Consider the following 20,775-nt stretch of genomic DNA (forward strand, 5'->3'; position numbering starts at 1 on the left):
AGCTGAGGCAGCACATCACAGGGGAAGGGCTCAGTGGGGGAAGCTGCTCAGTTCAAGGCAGGTTCAGGAAGCAGAGAGAAGCCACAAGGAAGATGTACCTTTCCAGGACAGAAGTAGGCTTCCAAGGCACACCCCCAGCGACCCACCTTCTCCAGCCATGCCCCACTTTCCTACAGTTACCACCCAGTCCATCCAAACCTATTAGGTTACAGCTTTCACAATCCAATCATCTCACCTCCAACCATTTCTCCATTAATACAATAGCTGTTGTGGGACCCTTCATATCCAAACCATAACAGTCAGATAACATGGCAATTGTTTTTATAAATGCTTAATCTTTCTAACAACTTTGCAAGGATGGAACTACTATGTACTATAGAATATTCTCATTTTGAAGATAAGAATGATTGAATGATTATCTCCCACAAGTCCACTTGTCCTTGCTTCTACATTTAGCAAAATGCATGTTTTCCTGTTCCTAAAAGACACTATGGACTTTATACCTACAAAGATTTGAACATTTCATCCCTCCCTTTAAACAAAAATTCGAAATTCAATGTGACCAATTCCCTCACCTTACCACACACAAACTTGTTTGCCTTATCTTTCTTCTTAGATTATAAACTTCTTGAAGTCATGGATAATTCACCATTCACTCTTCCCCAGCCCACAACATAGACTCTTATAGACAGAGGATACTCAATAAATACTTGTTAATAAGTAAGTGGCAAATGTTTGAACAGGAAGGATCAACTATATTCAGATATGCAGACTATGACCTGGAAGAAAAACTGAAGGTTATACTTAGTATGAGTATCTGGCATTCTTGAACTAGCAGATCAGCTGAGATGGTTCTCCAGTATGAATCCCACCAAAGCACAAAAGAGTCATGGTGTAGAACAGGATGAAAACCCAAAACTGCCATGGGAACTATATTAGATCAAGATGATCCCAGAAGGTATGCATGTCTGTATGTAAAATGTAACGGCACTAGGACCCTCTAAAAAGGCTAAGTGAAGAGTGCCTTTTGGCATTCCAGGAATCACAAAAACTGTTGAACTGAGTCTGATCATCAGAAAATTCCAGATTGCTAATGGGTCAATAATCTGAACGTGAACCAAAGATCCTGTTACCAAACAAATAAAGTAACTGTATGTAAATTCTCAGCCCATGTTCTTTCCAAAATACCAAGCTATCTTCAGGGAACTGAAGTTAAACACAATTTACAAGAGGCACTACAAAACATAGTCATATCAGAAAGGGTCCCTGAAGACCTACTCAATATTTAAATGTGAGTTCTTTGACAGAAATCAGAAGCCTATGGATCAGAAAATTTAAAAAATCTGCTGACGTCACTGCCTGAGGCTTTAAAAGAATATGAACATGCCTGCTACTACAAGTAATGGGATGCTCTCAATTTATTCCAAGTCATAAATGCTTTATTTATTACCTCAGGACTGCAAAATAAGTTATTTCAATAACAATTTTACATAGAGAGAAAAATCCCATTGATCCATACTGTTTCCCAAAAAGGGTATTTCCCACTACAGTTTAGAGGCACATATAAGTCCTACCACCGGCTTTTCCCTTGATGCATGCAAAGAGTTTTGCTTTGTACAAAACAGATTTCAAGTTTAGATGTGTCGGGGTTTTTAGCCCTGGTTCCCTCCTGACCTGCGGGAAAGATGGGGAGAGCACGCCCTGTCCAGGATGAGCCAAGAAAGGAGAGGGCTGACTGACCGCCCACATCCCTCGCCGGAGGATAATCAGACACGTCAGGGAGAACAGTCAAAGCAGGAGCTCGTTTATTGAGAAAACACACACGGCTAATATAATGTACAGGAGCCAATGGAGGATAAAGATCAGCAGGGTGGGGAGAATTCACATGTACACCCATCCTATAGGCAGTAATGGGACACGAGGGCGGAAGGGTTCTGAGCCTATCCTAGAGGTGGTTCAATTTTTCATTACAGCCCAAGGTAAGGCCTTCTGGCTGATCGCCAGGCACCATCCTAGCCATGTGCGGCCCCAAGGTCCGGAAGCAGGTAACAGCCAGCAAGTTAGGTTTCCTCTTTTCTGATGTAACATGCCCCACATGTTAGTTGGTGGCAATTTTAACAATGCAAGGGTTAACATTTTTAATAATATAAAGCAAGCCAAGAGTATTTTCTCAAGAATGTACTTGCTACAAAAGGAGGGAGAGAGAAGGAAAGGCAGGCAAGTAGGAAAGGAGGAAGTAAAGTTGCTAGTTAACAATGAAATTAATAAAATACCCAGAATGAAGAATAAACCAACATCAATGGAATGTCAGTATGCCATATCACAGTGAAGTTGATCCTCTCCAGAAGCCCTTGCCAAAAATATGTTTTATCTCATTTAAACATAAGCTCTGTGATTTACTCCCGAGATATGAACTTACCCACCAGTCAAGCAGGAACTCCTTGATATATACAGCAATTTTCAGGCTTATAATCCCTGTTTTTACTATTTTTATTTCTTCAAATATGAAAGCTATACAGCAGCCAGGCAAATAAAATGCCTTTGTGAAAGTATCCAAGCCCAAGCTCCATTTCCTAGAAATATGAAGCTTTAAGGCTGAAAAAGTCCTTAGAAATTATCTAGTCTAACTTTTCAATCTTTCCTTCACACATGCCGATCCCTATAAATCAAACCATAAGACAATATCCATTAGTAACAAAATTTACTACAGCAGTGATTCTCATCTGGGCAAAGACACACAAAACATGTACAGCTTCAATCTCAGGTCTCTCTAGGTCCCAAGTGATTCTGATATGTTCACTTAAGCTGTGTTTCTCATTTCCTTTGACCTTTACAAAGTAACTAATTAACTTAGTACAAAGCTATCTAATTAACTTAGTACAAAGAAATCTTCAGCCTAGAATTGCCCATGGTTAGAAGTTTAGCTAGAAGGCTCAGAACTTCAGTCTCCTGATTCTCTTCACTCTGCCTATATTCTGTATTCCCCAGTGACAAAAACACAATCAACAAAGCACTGTCCATTCTTTCATGATATACATAAGCAAATGCAACCACCAACAGTCACCTAATCCATGGATTACCACAGAGGTTTATTATACTTTCTTCCTACAAGTGAGCTTAGGTAAAATCCAACAACTGAATCTAGCACCACTCTATTTAATAATTCAAGAACATTTATTAGCCAAATTCAACCTCTGTCCATGATGGAAAGGCCTCAACTCCAAAAATCACCCTTTCCCACCTAATCTATTATCAGACCCTAGCCATTTTATTCTATACTTATGTGGAACAAGTTACTACTTGTGTACACTTCAAGTACCTTCTAATTTCCCATGTTTTTTGCACACAACTTGTTCCCCCTCAATTCAGGATAGAAAGTTCATGAAAGATAGCGTCCCCTGAGGGGTTTCTCAGCTAACCAAGCTGATCATCTTGGCCTGCTTAGCGAAGTTTTCATTAGCAGAGTATGGTTTTGCAGTTTATCCTCTCACCCTACTGACCAAGAGAAATGGAAGCAGAGAAAGCCTTTATCTCCAGAGCTTTCTCTTTCTCTTAAAGCATGAAACCATTCTTCTTCCATTCTCTTATTCTAGACTTAGGTTACCACGGAATATCAATTTCTCTTCCTACCTTACTATCCTAGTTGGCTGAATTCTGTACACAATAGGAAGAAAATTCTTTGTGACTGGCGGCTGAGTTTTCACTGAGGTCCAGATGGCACTGCCATCAGGCCAGGCTCTGGCAGCACTAAAGGGCATCCTCTTCAGAGCTGTAACCACCAGCCAATTTGTCAATGATTTCTACTCCTACCCAATTCTCATAAGTTCTCTACTGATAACTTTCATGGTTCATTCATTTCTCCCCATTTTCTGCTCCTTTTATCATCCATTCATTTCCATCCAACAGTCCAATTTAAACATTCTATGCCAGATACTTTTCCATATGCTGTGTAACATTCACTTTACTAGGACACTAGTTCCTTCTGTTTGGCCATTATAAATTTGCATGTGCAATTATAAGCAAATGCATACTGGGTTTCAGTTATATATAATCAAGCACTTGAGCTTATTTACATAGATAAAGAGAAGACAGAAATCATTACATAGATTATGAAGCTATTCAAGAAGAAAGCACTGGATGAGAGAGTCCCTTTACATCTCCCTCCTGCCTAACAAGTTCTCTATAAATAGTACGCATGAAATGATATTCACTTTGGGATCCAGGACACATGATGGATCTGGGCAGCTTCTGACCTACAAACACAGAAGTTAGGAGGTACTATTGTCAGTATTTTTCCTGTTCTACAAACATAAATATTTAAGATGCTGGTTACAACCTAGAAAGGGGCTAATTTTAGCATCAGCTATGATTATTCTCTTCAGTGCTTGGAGCAACTAAAACCACTGATCTGAAAATCCCTAAAACTTATGTGAAGTCAACAAAATATAACTTAAATATACCTCCTGCCTTTTCAGCTCAGCACCCCCCAATAAACATGAGGAAAAAAATAAATAGTACAGATTTTTTGAAAAAAAAAAAAAAAAGAAATCTGCTTTTCAGATAATCTAACAAAGGAGTTGAAAGGAAAGTGAATATAATTAAACTTCATTGTACTTAAAAAAAAAAAAAAAAAAGTTTCCTTATTCCCTATCAAATCTGGGCTGACAGGCATGTAATTTAATTGCCCATAAATGAGCTTCTTTAAATAGCACCCATTAATACCCCAATTTCAGCATCAGCCTGTGCAGAGAGAGAAAAGGTGAACTTTGAAGTGGCTAAAAAGCAAAACAAACAGCTTTCTGGAATTTGCAACAAAATCTGCAATGAGGAAAAGCAGGAAGGGAGAATAAGTTTTCTTATCAGCTGCTGTGGAGGCAGTTGGGCCCCAGGCCACTGCCTGCAGTCAGGCTACTCCCAACAGGTGTCAAGGTAAAACATGTGCTTTGTCAGAAATCTCAGAGACACTGAAAAACAAAGCACAAGACACTCCTGAAATCATATTCTGAACTAAAAGAAAAATGAGGCTAGTCAAGTGTGACTCATGCATAATTTACCCCTCGAATCTAACACATTCCATCCAGATATCCTGTCAGGGTCTCAAACTCAGCGTTACCTAAAACAGAATGTAAAGGCTCCTCCTCAAACCAATTCTCCCTGACAACTTCCCTCTTTCTATATTACCAATTATCCTAGTCTTGAGGCTAGAAAAGGGTTTCTTCCACATTCTTCTCCTTCAACCAAACACCCAATCACCTAGCAATATAACTATTAGCTTGACTTTTTTTCCTGGGGTTTTTTTTTTTTTTGTGTGTGTGTGTGTGTGTGTGTGTATGTGTGTGTGTGCGCGCGCGCACGCGCGCTCAAACTCAGGGCCTTGTGCATGGCAGTCAAGCTACATCCCCAGTCCAATAGCTAGCACTTACCAAGCACTTACCAAGGACTTACTTACAAGCCCAGCACAGTAGCAGGCACTTAAGACATATCCCCTCATCCAATCTTTACAACTAGCCTGCCAAATAGATATTTGTTTTGAAGTAAGGCTCAGAGTTTAAGTTGGTTAAGTAACTTGACAAGGCCACATAGCTAATAAGTAGGGGAAACCCAAACCAGAAAGATGCCCACCTGCTTCAACACCCATGCTCACAAATTATTCACACTACCACCATCTCACATCCACATTTTTATTTTTCCATTCCTGATGCCAACCCTATGCTCCAGGCCTCTATTATCTTTCTGACATGCCCTTTCAACTTTCATGCCTTTCTTCTCAAATGTACCAGGGACAGGGTTGCTGGATTAACCTTGCTGAGTGCTACTTTGTTCCTGACATTCTTCTCCCCTTCAGATCTTCACTATTCCCTAAATACTACAGACTTCCTGTAGTCAAGCCTTCCGCAACTGGTTTCCCTAAATCCTACTGAAAACATGCCATTCTACAAACCCCTCAAACTCCTCACCAATTTCCATACACTGCATTTCCGTTTTCTGCCTCTGCTTGAGGAATACCACCTAGAACACTGGGCCACTCAGTGTACAAGGTCTGACTGAAAAGGACATCATTATGATGCTTTCACAGTTGAGAAGGAAAAAGCCAGGAAAAAAAATGCTATTCTGATTGAGAGTGTTCTTTGTGCCAAGCACTGTTCCAAAAAAAGTCTGCATGACAACCCAAAGAGATGGGTACTATTACTATCTCCAGTTTATAAACAGAGAGCTGACATACAGAGAGGGTAGGGAACTTACCCAGGGTTTCACTGCTGGGGTTCCACACAGTGGGGTTCTATAGCCCCCTCTTACTCATTCTGCTTCAGGGAACTCTCAGAAGTGATCCTTCGTAACTATCTTATGGGTGGATTAGCTAATCCCATCTGAATCCACTGGTCAATCTTAATATCACTAACAACAGGTCACCCAGTCACCATGTGCCTCCTAAAGTCATACCACATGAAACCCACCACACACCTAACAAGAATTTTTGCCAAATAAGAAACCAGAATCTAATTATGCCTCTGATCAGACCACCTCCAACTTCAGTCACTTGGAAGTCTGGCTAAAAGGGCAAATTCTGACTCAGCAAGTTGGAGTAGGATCTAAGATTTGGCATGACTTAGAGCTCCCAGAAGGTGCTGACCTGATGGATCCTGGCCACAATGAGAGGAGCAAAGCTCTAGCACCTGGATCTAGTCCTCAGCTGACAAGACCCAGGAGGGCTAGAGGAACAAATGCATGCATGGCTGCGGCCAAAACAAGGCATGGGAGACACAGGCCTCAGGTGCAAAAGCTAAGGGCATGCCAAAAAATACAGTCATGGAGCTAAATATATTACAAAATAAAAAAAGAATGTCAAAAGCCTGTAACATACATTATCACAATTTTCAATAAAGTCACCAGGTTTTCTTTGTGCCTCGTGCTCTAGTATATGGCTCTGTGCAGCAGTAAACACCACACACAGGCTATCTGACAAATCCAGGGTATGAAAAATTCTACAGGGCAAATATAGTACTGATTTCCAAAATAAATATTATGACAAGGAGGAGAATCATGGTTCAAGACACTTTAGAGGTTGGCACTAACTGCAAAGTATAAAACTTGTTTTGATATTGATTCAAATGAAATTCACTGTAAACCATAATTTGGGGACAATTAAAAATATGTAACTACAGACATAGCTAATATAAAAGACCTATTTTTAATTTTGTTAGGTTCCTGATAATGACACTGTGACTTAATTTTTAAAGTCCTTACTTACTGGAGATAAAGTACTGAAGTGTTTGTGGTTAAAATGATATAAAATGTGAGATTTGTTTTAAAACAGTCTAATCAAAAAGTAGAGGACACAGAAGATTGGTGTGTTAAAAGGGAAAATTCCTTAGGCCAATTAAATCTAGTAGAGTTTATATGAGCAAAGCAAAAATGATTCATGAGTCAGGCATCTCTCAGAACCAGAGCAGATTCTAGAACTTCAGCCACCATGGTGATCTGGCAGCATTTACAGAGAAACAGAAATGAGATACAAAAAAACAACCCAACTGACTAAAGATTGGTTCATCAACCAGCCAATTGGCTACAGCATAGTTGATAGCTTACAGTTAGTTCACTGGCTACAGGGCTGATCAACCAAAGCTCAGTTACCCCAATTAAACTCTCTATTGGCTTGGTCTGTTGTTCCCAGTATTGGTGCCTAGTCCAGATCAACAGCCTCTTACAAAATGTTAAAATTTGTTTTAGCTGGGTGATGTCACAGGGGACTCACTCTAGCATTATAATTTTTGTGTTTAAAATTTCTATGATAAAATTTTTTTAAAAATTAATCCTTTTTTTTTTCCTTAGACACCCTACCATTTACTTTAAACCCCTCAGGACATAGTGCATACTGCCTTATACATCTATTGTAAAAATAGATTTTCAATTTGTGCTATCATTATCTCATTTAAACATCAAAATAATGCTTGGACATATTATACAGATGAACAAAAGTGACATTCAGCAATCTTCAATAACTTGCCCAAAGTCACATGCCTAGCAAGAGATGAAGGCAAGACTCAAACCCATACCTGACTGACTTGAAGCCCAGACTCTGAAACACTGTTATAATAACCTCTCACGCCACAGGGACCTTATGACATAAGCCCTCTCATATTATATGTAGTCTTCATATCACCAGTGTCATCTGAGACACAGTAGCCATTTTGAGGGGTCAGGATCAAAACTACCTGTTTTGGGTCATGGCTGACACTTATTTGCTGTGTGACCTTGGGCAAATTACTTAATCTGGCTATCCCTTTTTCTTCATCTGCAGAGACCTATTATTCTCATGTTAGTGTGAGATTAATAACCATCTCATAAAGTTTTTAGAAAGATAACATGAGATACTAAATGCAAGGTGCTTAGAATCCTGTCTGGCACATGGCAATCACTGATTGTTAGATAATATTATCATCATTATCTCTAAATTCTTAATAAAATTGAATGACGCTGAACACACCTGTTAGGCAAACTTATAGCCAATTATTTTTTTCTCATTTAGAAATTGTTTTTTACCATATAACTTGAAAGGCAACTCCCACCAATGCTTAGAAAAGCCAAAGTACAGTAATCCTGATTTTGTGTGTGGAGAAAAAAACTTTCAACAGTAATAAAAATCTATGAACCCAAGGCTCAAGACCATAGCTACATTTTCTTTGCAAACTTAATGTTAAGGGATTTATGGTATTGTGAGATTTTTAATTTCTAGGAAAGGGTACCAGGAATTCAGATAACTAGAGAAGACTGATGCTCCACCAAAATAAATAGGAGGAAGTCTTGGATCACAAGCCAAGGTTGGTGGCAGAATTGGTGTTGAAAGCATGGAGCCAAATGAGTAAACTGAGAACTTGGAGCCAAAACTAAGCAGGAGCAGAGCCACTGTTAACTACCGAGCCAAGCGGGTTAGTTGAGATGGAGTGCCATGGCTCACTGGCCAAAACCACAGGAAGACACATCAGAGCCAGCATAAGCACAGACAAGGTTCCAGTGATGACAGGAACAATCTGAGCTCGAGTCAGAAGGACAGGGTTTGGATATGGCTTACTGGCCAGAACTGCTTTCATCCTGCCTCTTTTGTGGTTGTCAGTCTTCAAACTAGACTTTTCCAAGTTGTTTTGTTACACATAGAAGGTGTAACAGAAGGTCTTATTAGACCATCTGGCAGGTCCTTGTTTTCCTGCTCCATTAGCTGACTCTCAAGTCACCATCAGTATTTATTGTAATCCCAAAGTAGTTTTGATTATATCAATATACTCACACTAACATTTATCAAACTTTTATATCTAGCAGACACTAAGCTAAAAATTTCACAGTTATCTTATTCAAAGCTTTAATGTCCCAATGAGATGCTGTTATCATCCCCATTCTACAGATGAGAGCCCAGAGTCACCCTGCTATCAAGTGTCACTTCTGTCTGAGTCCAGAGACAACTTTTATACTATACTGCCTCCTTTCTTATGCTGCTTTCTCTACTTTCTATTAGCAGATTCTTTGCTACTGAAAGGACTGGCAATGAGTGGGAAGCTATTGCAGGTAAACTGCTGACATGATGAACTGAGCAACCTGGAACATCATCTTCCCCAGGGAACCCAGAAAGCTCGGTAAGAGCAGTTGAAGAGGAATGAGCAATACTTAAATTCTCTTTACTTTCAGCAAACAGGGCCATTTCCTCCTCTTCTATCACTCTTACTGAGTTGAGAGCAGTCCCCGCTGCTCCTGTCAACTACTGCGACCTGCTGTGGGGAAATTATGCAGAAGAAAAAGAAAGCATAGACTTTGTCTTTGAAACTTGGGAGAAGGGAGAAAAAAGAAGAGGGAGGAATTCCCAATAGAGAAGAAAATGTTGGTATACTATTAACTATCACTAGTGGAATAAAACCTGCAAATAAATACCTGATATCAAAAGAGAAATTAAAGGCAGAAATAAAAAAGAAACAGAATAAAAATAAATTAAAATATGCAATTCTTCCCAACTCTACTACAAAAAGTTTTTTTTCCTATTTACACAGAGTCTCAAGAGATTCTCAAGAGACACAGATCTGGTCGATAAAAACATGATGGCCCCCAAATCTATATATCATAACTGAAAACAACATGCAGTTATAATCACCTATGAAGTATGCAGAGTGAGAAGGGAAACTGGGCACCAGCATTGGAAGGACAAGAAGAGCAAGAGACACCTCAAAGGTAAATGAAAGTGATACAGTTGAAGAGAATTAAATGTGGTAAATCAAGATTGAAAAATACCCATTTAATTTAATAATTAAGAAACCACTCATCTCAAGAGCATGAGCAATCAAATGACAGACTATATACCAAATTTTATTAAGCTTATTCTGAAATGGACGTAGAGATTGCCAGTGTGAGGTACATATTAAAAAATGGCATAAAGGGAAGGGGGCGGATGGTAAAGGAATGGGAATAGCCCAATATGCAAAGACACATTCAAGCCTGGAAGGGTTCTGACAAACAGAAGAAAGAAGCAGAAAGTGAAGACGATATAAGTGAAGATGACAGGGTAAGGATGGGATGTGGCTGAGAGCTTAGAGGGGCTGGGCAGGAGGCAAATCCATCCACTGAGACAGAAAGAGAACAGAAGCATGCATGCAGGGATGCATGCCCAGTGTTTTTAATTTTCTCTTTAAAGTCAGAGTTAAGTTGCCTAAGAATGAGCAAAGAGAAAATAGAACAGGAAATGGAGGAATTAATGAATATTTTAAAATAAATTTTGTGGAAAATGAAAGAGAAATCTGATTACAGATTTAGTGCATTATTTCCTTCAGGATGAAGGTTTGGGAAGTGGACAGTCAACACAAGTGATATCCTGCCTGAGCCCTCATCCCTTCATTCTCTTGTGTGTTCCCTCTTCCATAAACACAATGTGTCAAGTACCTTCTATGTGCTGGGCCTTAGGAACAACACTGAGCAAAACAAACAGGGCCCCTACCTTTAGAGTTTTATGACATAAGAGAAGAAACCAACAGAACAAAACTGACTTTTATACAGGAGTTCACAGCCATGGAGAAAATATAGAAAGATTGCCTAACTCAAAATTGAAGGGACAGAGAAGACTTCCTCTGAGAAATAACAACATTTGAGACCTGAAGAAATGGTAGTTGCCTTGGAAAGAAGTGAGTGTGCCCAGAGGGAATGACATGCAGAAAACCCTCCAAGGAACCCTGAAACAGAAAGAACAAGTCATTTCAGAAGACGTGCAAGTTCCACATGCTAACTGTAGAGTAAGGCAAGGCTGGAGATGTTTGCAGATGGGGCAAACTCATGTACAGCTGGTAAGAATAGTGGACTTGACCCTAAAAGCAACAGTAATCTGCACTTGTAAAAGAACACTCTGGCAATGGTGTGTCAAAAACCTTAGAAACAGGCAAGAGTAGGTACAAGGTGAACAGCGAGGGGCTAGTAAGGATCCAGGTGAGAAAATGGATGGTAGTGTGGATGAGGGTGGTGACAGTGAAGTCAGACAGAAGAAAGTGAACATGTTAAGAGATCTGAGGTGCAAAACCACCTAAAATACATAAGCCAGATGTGGGGAATGAGGATAAGAAGTGGAGTGTGATGTCCAAATTCCTAGTTTGGGAAACTAGATGGATGGTGAGTGATACCAATTACTAAGAAGAAACAGGTTTGGTAGGAAAGCTTTTTTTTAATTTAATTTTTTGTTTGTTTGTTTAAGTTTGTTGAGTTTGAGGCACCTGTGAAGCACCCAAGGAGACATTAAGCAATTGAAGTTATAATCAGGTCAGAAGCTCAGAAAAGAGCTTTATGGAGACAAAAGTTAGGGAGCCAGAGGCAAGGGGGACATAGTGTTTCAAGAATAGTCAATAGTGTCTAAAAAGGATGAGAAATAAAACTGGTGAAAATAATTCTAATGAAGACTGAATAGGATGTATCATGAGTCGGAAGTAAACAAAAAGTTCAGCTATGATGAGAGGAAGGAATTGGGAGATGGAAAAGGCCAGACAGGACAGGTGAAAAATGGAGTTAAGAAGTGTATATGATGTGTTGGATCGAGGAATCTAGAAGAGTAAAAAAGTGAAAAGTAGGGAAAAGTGATTGGAAAGAAACCAGGAAGGTCACAAAGTTTTGATAACACTGAAGAATGGGAGTAAGAGAATGAGAAAACTGGAGTAATAGAGGCTATAATGGGACTAGGATGCCAAAGTTCCATATTTCAGAAGTGGAATGGGAGTAAGTGATGTTCAGGTTTAGCATTCAACCAGTGCCAGGTAGGGAGTGTGAAAGAGGACACAGCAGTGGTCAAAGTTCCAGGAACAGAGAACGAAGGATTTGGCAATTTCTTGGCTATGATATCAAAGCATAGGAAAAAAAAAAAAAAAGGCAACAATAGCAAAAGTAGACAATGGCACTATATCAAGCTTTAAAACTTCTATGCACCAAAGAATAAAGTCAGCACACTGAAACAAAGATACACAGAAAGGTAACAAAGAGCTGGGATGTAGGTCAGGGGTAGAGCAACTGCCTAGTATGGACAAAACCCTAGGTTCAATCCTCAGTACTGCCAAAAAAAAAAAAAAAAAATGCTCAAAGCAGTAAAAAATATTTGCAAATTCTATATCTCCTAAGGAGTTAATATTCAGGAAACATAAAGAATTTCTATAGTTCAAAATAAATAAATAGCCTAACTAAAAAGAGGGCAAAGGACTTGAACAGACATTTCTCCAAAGATGACATAGAAATGGCTGAAAGATATATGAAAAAGTATTTCATATCATTAATCAATAGACAAAAGCAAATCAAAACCACAATGACATATCACCTCACTACCATTAGGATGGCATTACTTTTAAAAAACCAAAATAGCATGTTAGTGAGGATGGAGAGGGAGAAATTGGAACCCTTGTGCACTGTTAGTGGAATTGTAAAATGATGCTGCTGCTATGGGAAACAGTAGAAAGGTTCCTTAAAAAATTAAAAATAGAATCACCATATGATCCAGCAATCCCACTTCTGGGTATGTATCTGAAAGAATGGCAAGCAGAATCTTAAAGAGCTATCTGTACACCCAAGTTCACTGCAGTATGATTCATAGTAGGCAAGAGAGAGAAGGAAACCAAATGTCCAATGACAAATACACGGATAAAGAAAATGTAGTATATATGCAATAGAATATTAACTAGTCAGCTTTTAAGAAGAAGGAAATTGTGCCACATGTTATAAGATGGATGAACCTTGAGAACATTTTGCTAAGTGAAATAGGCCAGTCACAAAAAAAAAAATACGATTCCACACATATAAAGGACCTAAAGTAATCAAATTCATAGAAACAGAAAGCAGAATGGTGGCTCCAGGAGCTGCAGGGAGGGGAGGAATGAAGAATTGATGTTCAGTGAGTATCAGTTTTGTAAAACAAATAAGTTCTAGGAATCCCAGCAATATGAATATACTTAACACTAAGAACCTGTACATTCACAAATGATTAATGTGGTCAAGTTTATGTGTTTTTCACAAGTTAAAAATAAGTGGAGGGCTGGGGTAGTGGCTCAGTGGCAAAGCGCTTGCCTAGCATGTATCAGGCACTGGGTTCGATCCCCAAAACCACATAATAAATAAATAAATAAGGAAAGAAAGAAAGGTATTGTATCCATCTACAACTAAAAAATATTAAAATAAATAAAAATAAATAGATGGAGCTAAACAGTATCAAAGTTTGAGAAAAATAAACACAAAAGGACAACAGGGGTTTTGCATTTGGGGTGGCAACCTTGAATGTCAAAGGTGGAGACAGAGCAAAATGTCTGGCTCCTACCACAGTGAATTCAAGCTATTTCAGAACCAATTTAGAGTCAGGCCTCTTCTGGTGCCAGAGACCTAATGGCCCTTTTCAAAGTCTCAAGACTCTAAGGGCAAAAAAATATTACAGTACCTCTGAAGACATCCTGAACAGGGGTCACAGCTACTCAAATTTCACCTAGTCAAGGAAGCAGCAGTAACTCCCAGTGAGTGGGAGCATCCTCTGACCAAGCTGATCCTGGTCTAGCTCTGAGTTGCTGCAAAGGAGGTACAGGAGCCTCTCCTTGAGGGCTCATGTTAGTTAAAAAAAGGAGGAGAAGCCAAATACTACATGTATCATATTTTATTTATTAAAAAAACTATGCTGTCCTTGTCTTTTCTGATATTACACATGGTAAGTTTCTGAGGTCTGCTTATTTCATTAGATGCTAACTAATGAAATGTAAATGCTTAGTCTTGATGATACTTAGAAAAGAAGATGCTCCAACTTATACAGTTGCAGAACAGAAGATACCATGCTGCATCATAAAGTCATTTCTGACAGTGGTAAATTAAAAACAATCACAAAAGTATCCATGTGATTCTCTTCCAATGAGGAAACCTACAATACAAAGCACAGCCATTCTGTTTTCTGTTTTACATAGATTCAGTGTTGCTATAGACTTAAGATGTAACACTTAATTAGCAAAAGACTGCAACCCATTGGCTGCTTAATAGTTTCTATGATTTTTTTATATAAAAAAATTAAAAATTCTCTGTTGATTTAAATCTTATTTCCATATTAAAATGGAAAAGGAGCTCCAGCACATTCTTCTCCCTCCAAGGCTAATAAATATACATAATTGCACTGAATTCCTTATTCAAACAAAAGGCTTGAAAGTTTTTGTTTCATTGAAATTGACCTAGGTTAATGGGATAGATGGAGATGGTCAGAGGGAATAGAAGAAACAGCTGGTAAGTATCTAGCAACCAGAGTGATGGCAGATCAAGAGATCATACTAAGAAAGAGCAGGAACAAAATTCCAAGGAGATACTTTTCACAAGTTAAAAATAAGTGGAGGGCTGGGGTAGGGACACATTATGTGTCCTAATTCCGGTCTGAACTTGAAAGAGGACTTTACTTTTTGTGTGATAGGCCTCAATTTCTTCAACTACAAATAAAATGAATAAAAACAGCTTCACTTCCAATCTCATTAGAATAATCCATATCTATTGAAGTATGAGTGTAATAGCTCCATATAATTTTAATTGTATAGAACTGGTTACAATAAGAAATCTTTGTCTTGGCTTTGGCTTGAATAAGTTTTTTTGTTTGATTGTTTTTACATCACAGTATTTTAAAGGGAAAAGAACTGCTGAGTAAAACTTCAACCTGAGGCTCTTTAAGGCTGTTTTGCAGTTGGAGAGCAGGTGGGGTGGGACTGTTGATATTTACCAATGTTTCCCGTAGAGCCAATGGCCTCCCCATGTCAGCAGGCAGAGCCCAGCTGTGGTTTTCTTCCAATGATTTCGGAGTGTTTTAAAGAAGACAGTCATCTTCTCCTGGAGATCTGCTAGATGAATAGAAACAGGAAAATAAAAATATAAGTATCAAAGTAATCACGTAGCATCTGATTGCTCCTCTCCATTCCTTCACCCTCTCTTCTTCCTCTTCCCTTGCTGGGTTTCCTCCTTATCACTTCTGCTCTGCCTCTTCTCATCTTTTCCCTTCTAGTCTCATCATCACCATCTTCTCACTCACCAACATTTATTTTCTTCTTCCTTCACATCTTTCTACCTGAACTATATTCTTCCTTCTCAGATCACTAGTTCCTCATTGTAGGAGAAGGAAGGAGGAGGGGCATGAAGAAAGGAAGAGGATTACCAGACTTTTCCTGGCTTTCTGTATTCTTTATATTTTTTTATAGTTGTAGTTGGACATAATACCTTTATTTTATTCATTTATTTATTTTTATGTGGTGCTGAGGATTGAACCCAGGGCCTTGCATGTGCAAGGCGAGTACTCTACCACTGAGCCATAACCCCAGCCTCCTTTTCTGTCTTCTTACAGTCTCATTATATGACTGTTTAAGAGTGTTTGCCCATTAGACATAAAGAATTCAACAATATGTTAGTAATAGTTTATTCAAAACAGAAGAGCACACCAGGCCTCCAATAGGAAAATAAGCAGAGAGGAAATGCACAGGGCTATGAAGAAATGCCCAACTTACTCAGTAATCAAAGATGTGCAAATCACAAAGCAGTATCATTATTTACCTATAAAATTAATAAAAAATTTTAAATTATATTCACTGATGACAAAATACAGTTAGGTAGACATTCTCATATATTCCTATAAGGAAAGTTAAATAGCACAACTTTACTAAAATTCAAAGTGATAAATACAGACTTATTCTATTTGTTTTCTCCATGGCACTATCATTTGATGATAATTATGTTTATTTGCTAATTTGTTAATCAGTTTACCCCACTGGAATATAAACCCCATGAGAGTAAGGACTTTGTTCTAGTTACTGCTGAATTCTATGCCTTAAGTAAGATCTGGCACATAATGACTATTTAAGAAATATCTATTGAATAAGTCACATAATGGCTATTTAAGAAATATCTATTGAATAAGTCATGTGGTATCAAATATTCCTTTTTTTACTGGGAATTTTTACAGATGTGGAAAAACTCAAAATATAACATAAGTAAAATTAACAGGATAAGAAGCCATATATAATTAGTATTATCCCACTATGTACAAATATGAACACAAATTGAAAAAAATATCAATACGAATAAATAAAAACAACTTTTTAAGTAATTTCCTCTATGTTGTGGGATGGTGGGTGATGCTTATTTTTAAAATTCTAATATATATGCTAAGTTTTCTTAAAATAAATATAAATTATTTTCTACAGAGATTAAAAATTTAAACAAAAAATTTTTATTACTATGGATGAGTGAGGTAAATAGACCAGAGGAGGAAAAAGCCACTTCCATCGAAGAGACCAGTTCTTTTTTATTACTCTCTATCTGCCTTTCATTAAAATTCCTCACAAGAAAAAATATCCTTACTGCATTCAGAAACGAAGGCAGCATAAGGGAGCCTACCTTGCTATGAGTCCTGCACAACACCCAGGCTGCTGGAGAAAGGGCCCTGAAGGCCTACTTCCTCTCCATCCTGCCCTACACCACTCCTTCACTTAAGAGGACTTTAATAAACAACATATGCGCCAGGCTCTGTACTAGGAGCTAGGGCAGAGAAAAGTCAGACCCATTCTCAAGTACTGACAACTATTAAGCCCATAATTCCTACACAATTATGGTTGCAATACAGTGGGATAAATGTTGAGGGGTGAGCAAGGCTCAGTGGGAGTCTACAAGAAGGGAACTAACTTGAACTGGGTCTCACAAAGGAGCCATGCAGGGTCAGCAAAGTCTTTCCTGAGTCTAGAAGAATGAGGCATCGTCACCAAAGTCAAGAGGGTGCTATGTGAATGCTATGATCTAAATGTTTGTGACCCTCTAAAATGCCTGTATTGAAGTCCTAATCCCCAAAATATGCTATTAGGACATAGGGTCTTTGAGAGGTAACTAGGTCATGAAGGTGGCACCCTATGAATGAGATTAGTGAGCCCATAAGAAGAGAAACCAGAGAGATCCCTCCACCCCATCATATTAGGACACAAGAAGAGGGCCCTCAACAGGTACCTAAACATGCTAGCCTCTTGGTTTCAGATTTATAGCCTCCAGAAATGTGAGAAATAAATTTGTTTATACCACCCCAGTCTATGGTATTTTTGTTATAGCAGTCTGAATTAAGACAGTGTATAAAAGTGAAAAGGCAGCAAGTTATGTTCAGAGAAACACAGGTAGATAGCATAGGGAAGAAGAAATTTCTTTTCTCAGACATTGCTAGTTTCATGCCTGAGATCCCTATAAGATAAAGAGAAAAGCAAACAAAATTATTTAATGTAATTTTTATGTGACACAGAAGCCTTCAGAAACAAGACCCAAATAGGAAGACCCATGTATTTTTATGCTAACTTTGATGAAGAGTAGATAGTTGTGCAGAAGCACAATTTGATAAAGGATAATGTTCTAATGGTAATGATAGGTGGAACATAGTGAGGCCTGTTTGTTCAGATTCTTCTGTGTCCCTGTGTCTTCAGAAATAAGAGAATTCTTTTCCTCTATGTATATGATGAACACATCTCACAGGAGGGTCTAATAAAGAGGAAAATCAAAGAAGTCTTTCATGATCTGCTTCAGGGGAGAAGGGCAGGAGGTAGTCAGAGAATGACCTTCCTGCTTCTGCTATTTCTTCAAATGCCAAGCGCCATATTCTGGGGTGGTGTGTCTTGAGCCCCATCAAGAGTCTGGTATGAATAAAGAACAGGGTAAACATGGGACAGCATCCTGAATAGAGATCTCGACTTTTAGTGTAGAGCCTGTTAAAATGCACAGAACTGTTAAAAACACCTATTCTTGAGCTTTACCTCCCTTCCCCGTGATCTTCATTTATTCTGAAATTTAGCCGACACCTTCATGTTTTGTTTTGAATTGAACTCATGGGCACTCAACCAGGGAGCCACATCCCTAGCCCTATTTTGTATTTTATTTAGAGACAGGGTCTCACTGAGTTGCTTAGTGCCTCACTTTTGCTGAGGTTGGCTTTGAACTTGCGAACCTCCTGTCTCAACCTTCAGAGAGGCTGGAATTACAGGTGTGTGCCACCACGCCCACTGTCACCTTCATTTTTAACAAGTATGCCCATAACCGTAAGGTCAGCACCATACTGGACTTTGATAAACAGCTGTTTAGGGAGAAAGGATGGTGGGAGTAGGGAGGGTTAGAAAAGACCTTGAATCCACACTAAGGACTTTGGAGTTGAAGACAATGAAAACAATTTCATGGAATTTAAGCAGGTGAGCGATATGATCATATTTCAACTGTAGTCGAAGAATGTAAAACAGACTGGTAGACACTGAAATTAAAGCTAAACAGAGCCAATAGGAAGTTTTTGCCATAATCCTTAGGCACCTAAAGGAAGGAAGGCACAAAAAAGATAGCACGAGAATGGATTCGGAGGTTTTCAGAAAACTTGGTGATCAACTGATTGTGGGAGGTGAGAGAGGAGGAACCAAGCCAGTTTTTGTGCTTAGGCAACTGGCTAGGTTTATGGAGAAAGGTAGTGTGCAGCTTAAGAGACACTGAAATTGACATGCCTGTGGAGCATCCAAGTGAAAATATGCAGTGGATGGGGCGGGGGTTGTGGCTCCTTGATAGAGCACTTGCTTAGCATTGTGTGAGGCACTGGGATCAATTCTCAGCACCACACATAAATAAACAACATAAAGGCCCATCAACAACTTAAAAAAAAAAACATATATTTAGAAAAAGAAAATATCCAGTGGATGTCTAGAGATAGCAGCATGAAACTAGGGGAAACTGGGCAAAAGATACAGATTTGGCATTCATCACTATGGAGGTCAAGTTTGAGAAGAGGTAAAACCACCCAAGGGGAATACCAATAAATTAAAGAATAATCTAAGAGTCAGTAAGGCTGTTTAAAGGTTATCCCTACCCCCAATGGAACTCCCTTTTTGTCACAAATGAATTAATTTGTGTGTTATCCAAGTAATGTGAAAATATGCACCTATCCTAGGGTGGAAAGAGAACTGGCTCATGGGTCTAAAACTAGATTCTTGTCCTGGCTTTGTCAGTTACTGATGGCGAGAGCCTATAAGTCATTTAACTTGTTTCCATTTCTTGACCAGTAAAATAAGGATACCTCATCTGCTCTGTTTACCTGGTTTGGCAGTGAAGACCACATGTGATAGGTGGAGACTGTCATTTGTAAGTTGAAATAAACTTTTATCACAATTTGCAATGCATTAGTTAACAATGCACAGTCCTTTGTATTTAACTAGAATTGCCATTCCCTCATCTCCAAGTCTAAAATTTATACGTTCAAATTAACATATTTTATCTTAAGAGCCCATTTTCCTCCCTAAAGAATTCCCAAGCCCTAACAGTATTCAACCCCCTTGACGTGACAGGTCGGGGTTGCTCATGACACCTGGAACCCCTCCCGGGCAGGTCCTCTCCATCTGCAGCACCCAACCCCGCCAAGCGCCCGAATGAATGAAGCCATCCACCCCTTCAAGGCTCGGACACCACTGGCCCCTTTTTGCAAAGGAGTACTCCGAAGCCCCAGGGGAGAAGCGAGTGAGGGTCCCCAGGCTAGCGACAGCTCTAGGACTCCAACGCAGGACACCCGACTCCCGCGGTGACCGTGGATGCGCGCGCCGCGCCGGCCGGGCCCAGGCTGCCACCCTCCAGAGCGCGGCCAGCTGCCCGCGAGCCGCCGCCCGCGCCGCGGACCCAGGCCAGGCCCAGCCGCCCGGTGCCCCGCGCGCCGCGGCGGCTCCGCCCACGCCCCGGCCCTGCTAGCCGCCCGGCCCGCGCCCCGCGCGCGACTCCGGCACTCACCACCGCCCGGCCCCGCTCACCGCCCTGCCTTTCCTGTGTGCTCTCTCAAGACTCCCCCGCTCGTCGGAGGGAAACCGCTGCCGCCGCCCTCGGGTTCCGCCGCGGGGCTGGAGGAGCGGGCGGGCGGGGCCGGGCTCTGCCGTGCGAGGCGGCCAGGGTGGCAGGACAGCTGCCCTGGAGCTGCCTGCGTCGTCTGCACTCGTTTATTCATTCTTTCATCCGTCTGTCTATCGCCCAACACTATTTTTTTTTGGAAAGCTCACCAAGGCAAACACTGTCTTTGGACCTGGAACTAAATCAGAAAATAAATTAACTGAATGAATAAGGCAATTTTAAATAGTGATCAGCCCCAGGAGGAAAATGAAACTGGGTGATATAAAGGAATGGCGTGGGGTGCAGGGGAGAACAATGCTGTTAGGCATCTGAGGCCTCCCGGAGAAAGGAGGGACAAAGGGTCTCAGACCCAGATGGCCCGGAGAAGCAGGCCAAGCCAAGGTC

The 20,775-nt window shown here is 39.9% G+C and overlaps 1 protein-coding gene across 5 annotated transcripts in view; it reads right to left on the reverse strand.

Annotated features, from left to right (window-relative positions):
- Positions 1–20,365, reverse strand: part of Agk (acylglycerol kinase) — a 76,995-nt gene extending 56,630 nt beyond the window's left edge. The window contains exons 1-3 of one of the 5 annotated variants that reach the window (XM_027952197.3): positions 20,278–20,315; positions 16,005–16,050; positions 15,230–15,347 (exon numbers count right to left, since the gene is read on the reverse strand). In XM_027952197.3, the coding sequence (XP_027807998.2) occupies positions 15,230–15,330 (101 nt within the window). In that variant the 5' untranslated portion in view covers positions 15,331–15,347; positions 16,005–16,050; positions 20,278–20,315. Of the gene's footprint in view, positions 1–15,229; positions 15,348–16,004; positions 16,051–20,277 lie in introns of all 5 variants that reach the window. The other 4 variants (XM_071611578.1, XM_027952201.2, XM_027952200.3 and 1 more) reach the window with 4 other exon arrangements.
- Positions 20,366–20,775: the final 410 nt, after the last annotated feature.

Source organism: Marmota flaviventris, chromosome 1, assembly GCF_047511675.1.
Source record: "Marmota flaviventris isolate mMarFla1 chromosome 1, mMarFla1.hap1, whole genome shotgun sequence".
In the NCBI taxonomy this organism is placed as follows: domain Eukaryota; kingdom Metazoa; phylum Chordata; class Mammalia; order Rodentia; family Sciuridae; genus Marmota; species Marmota flaviventris.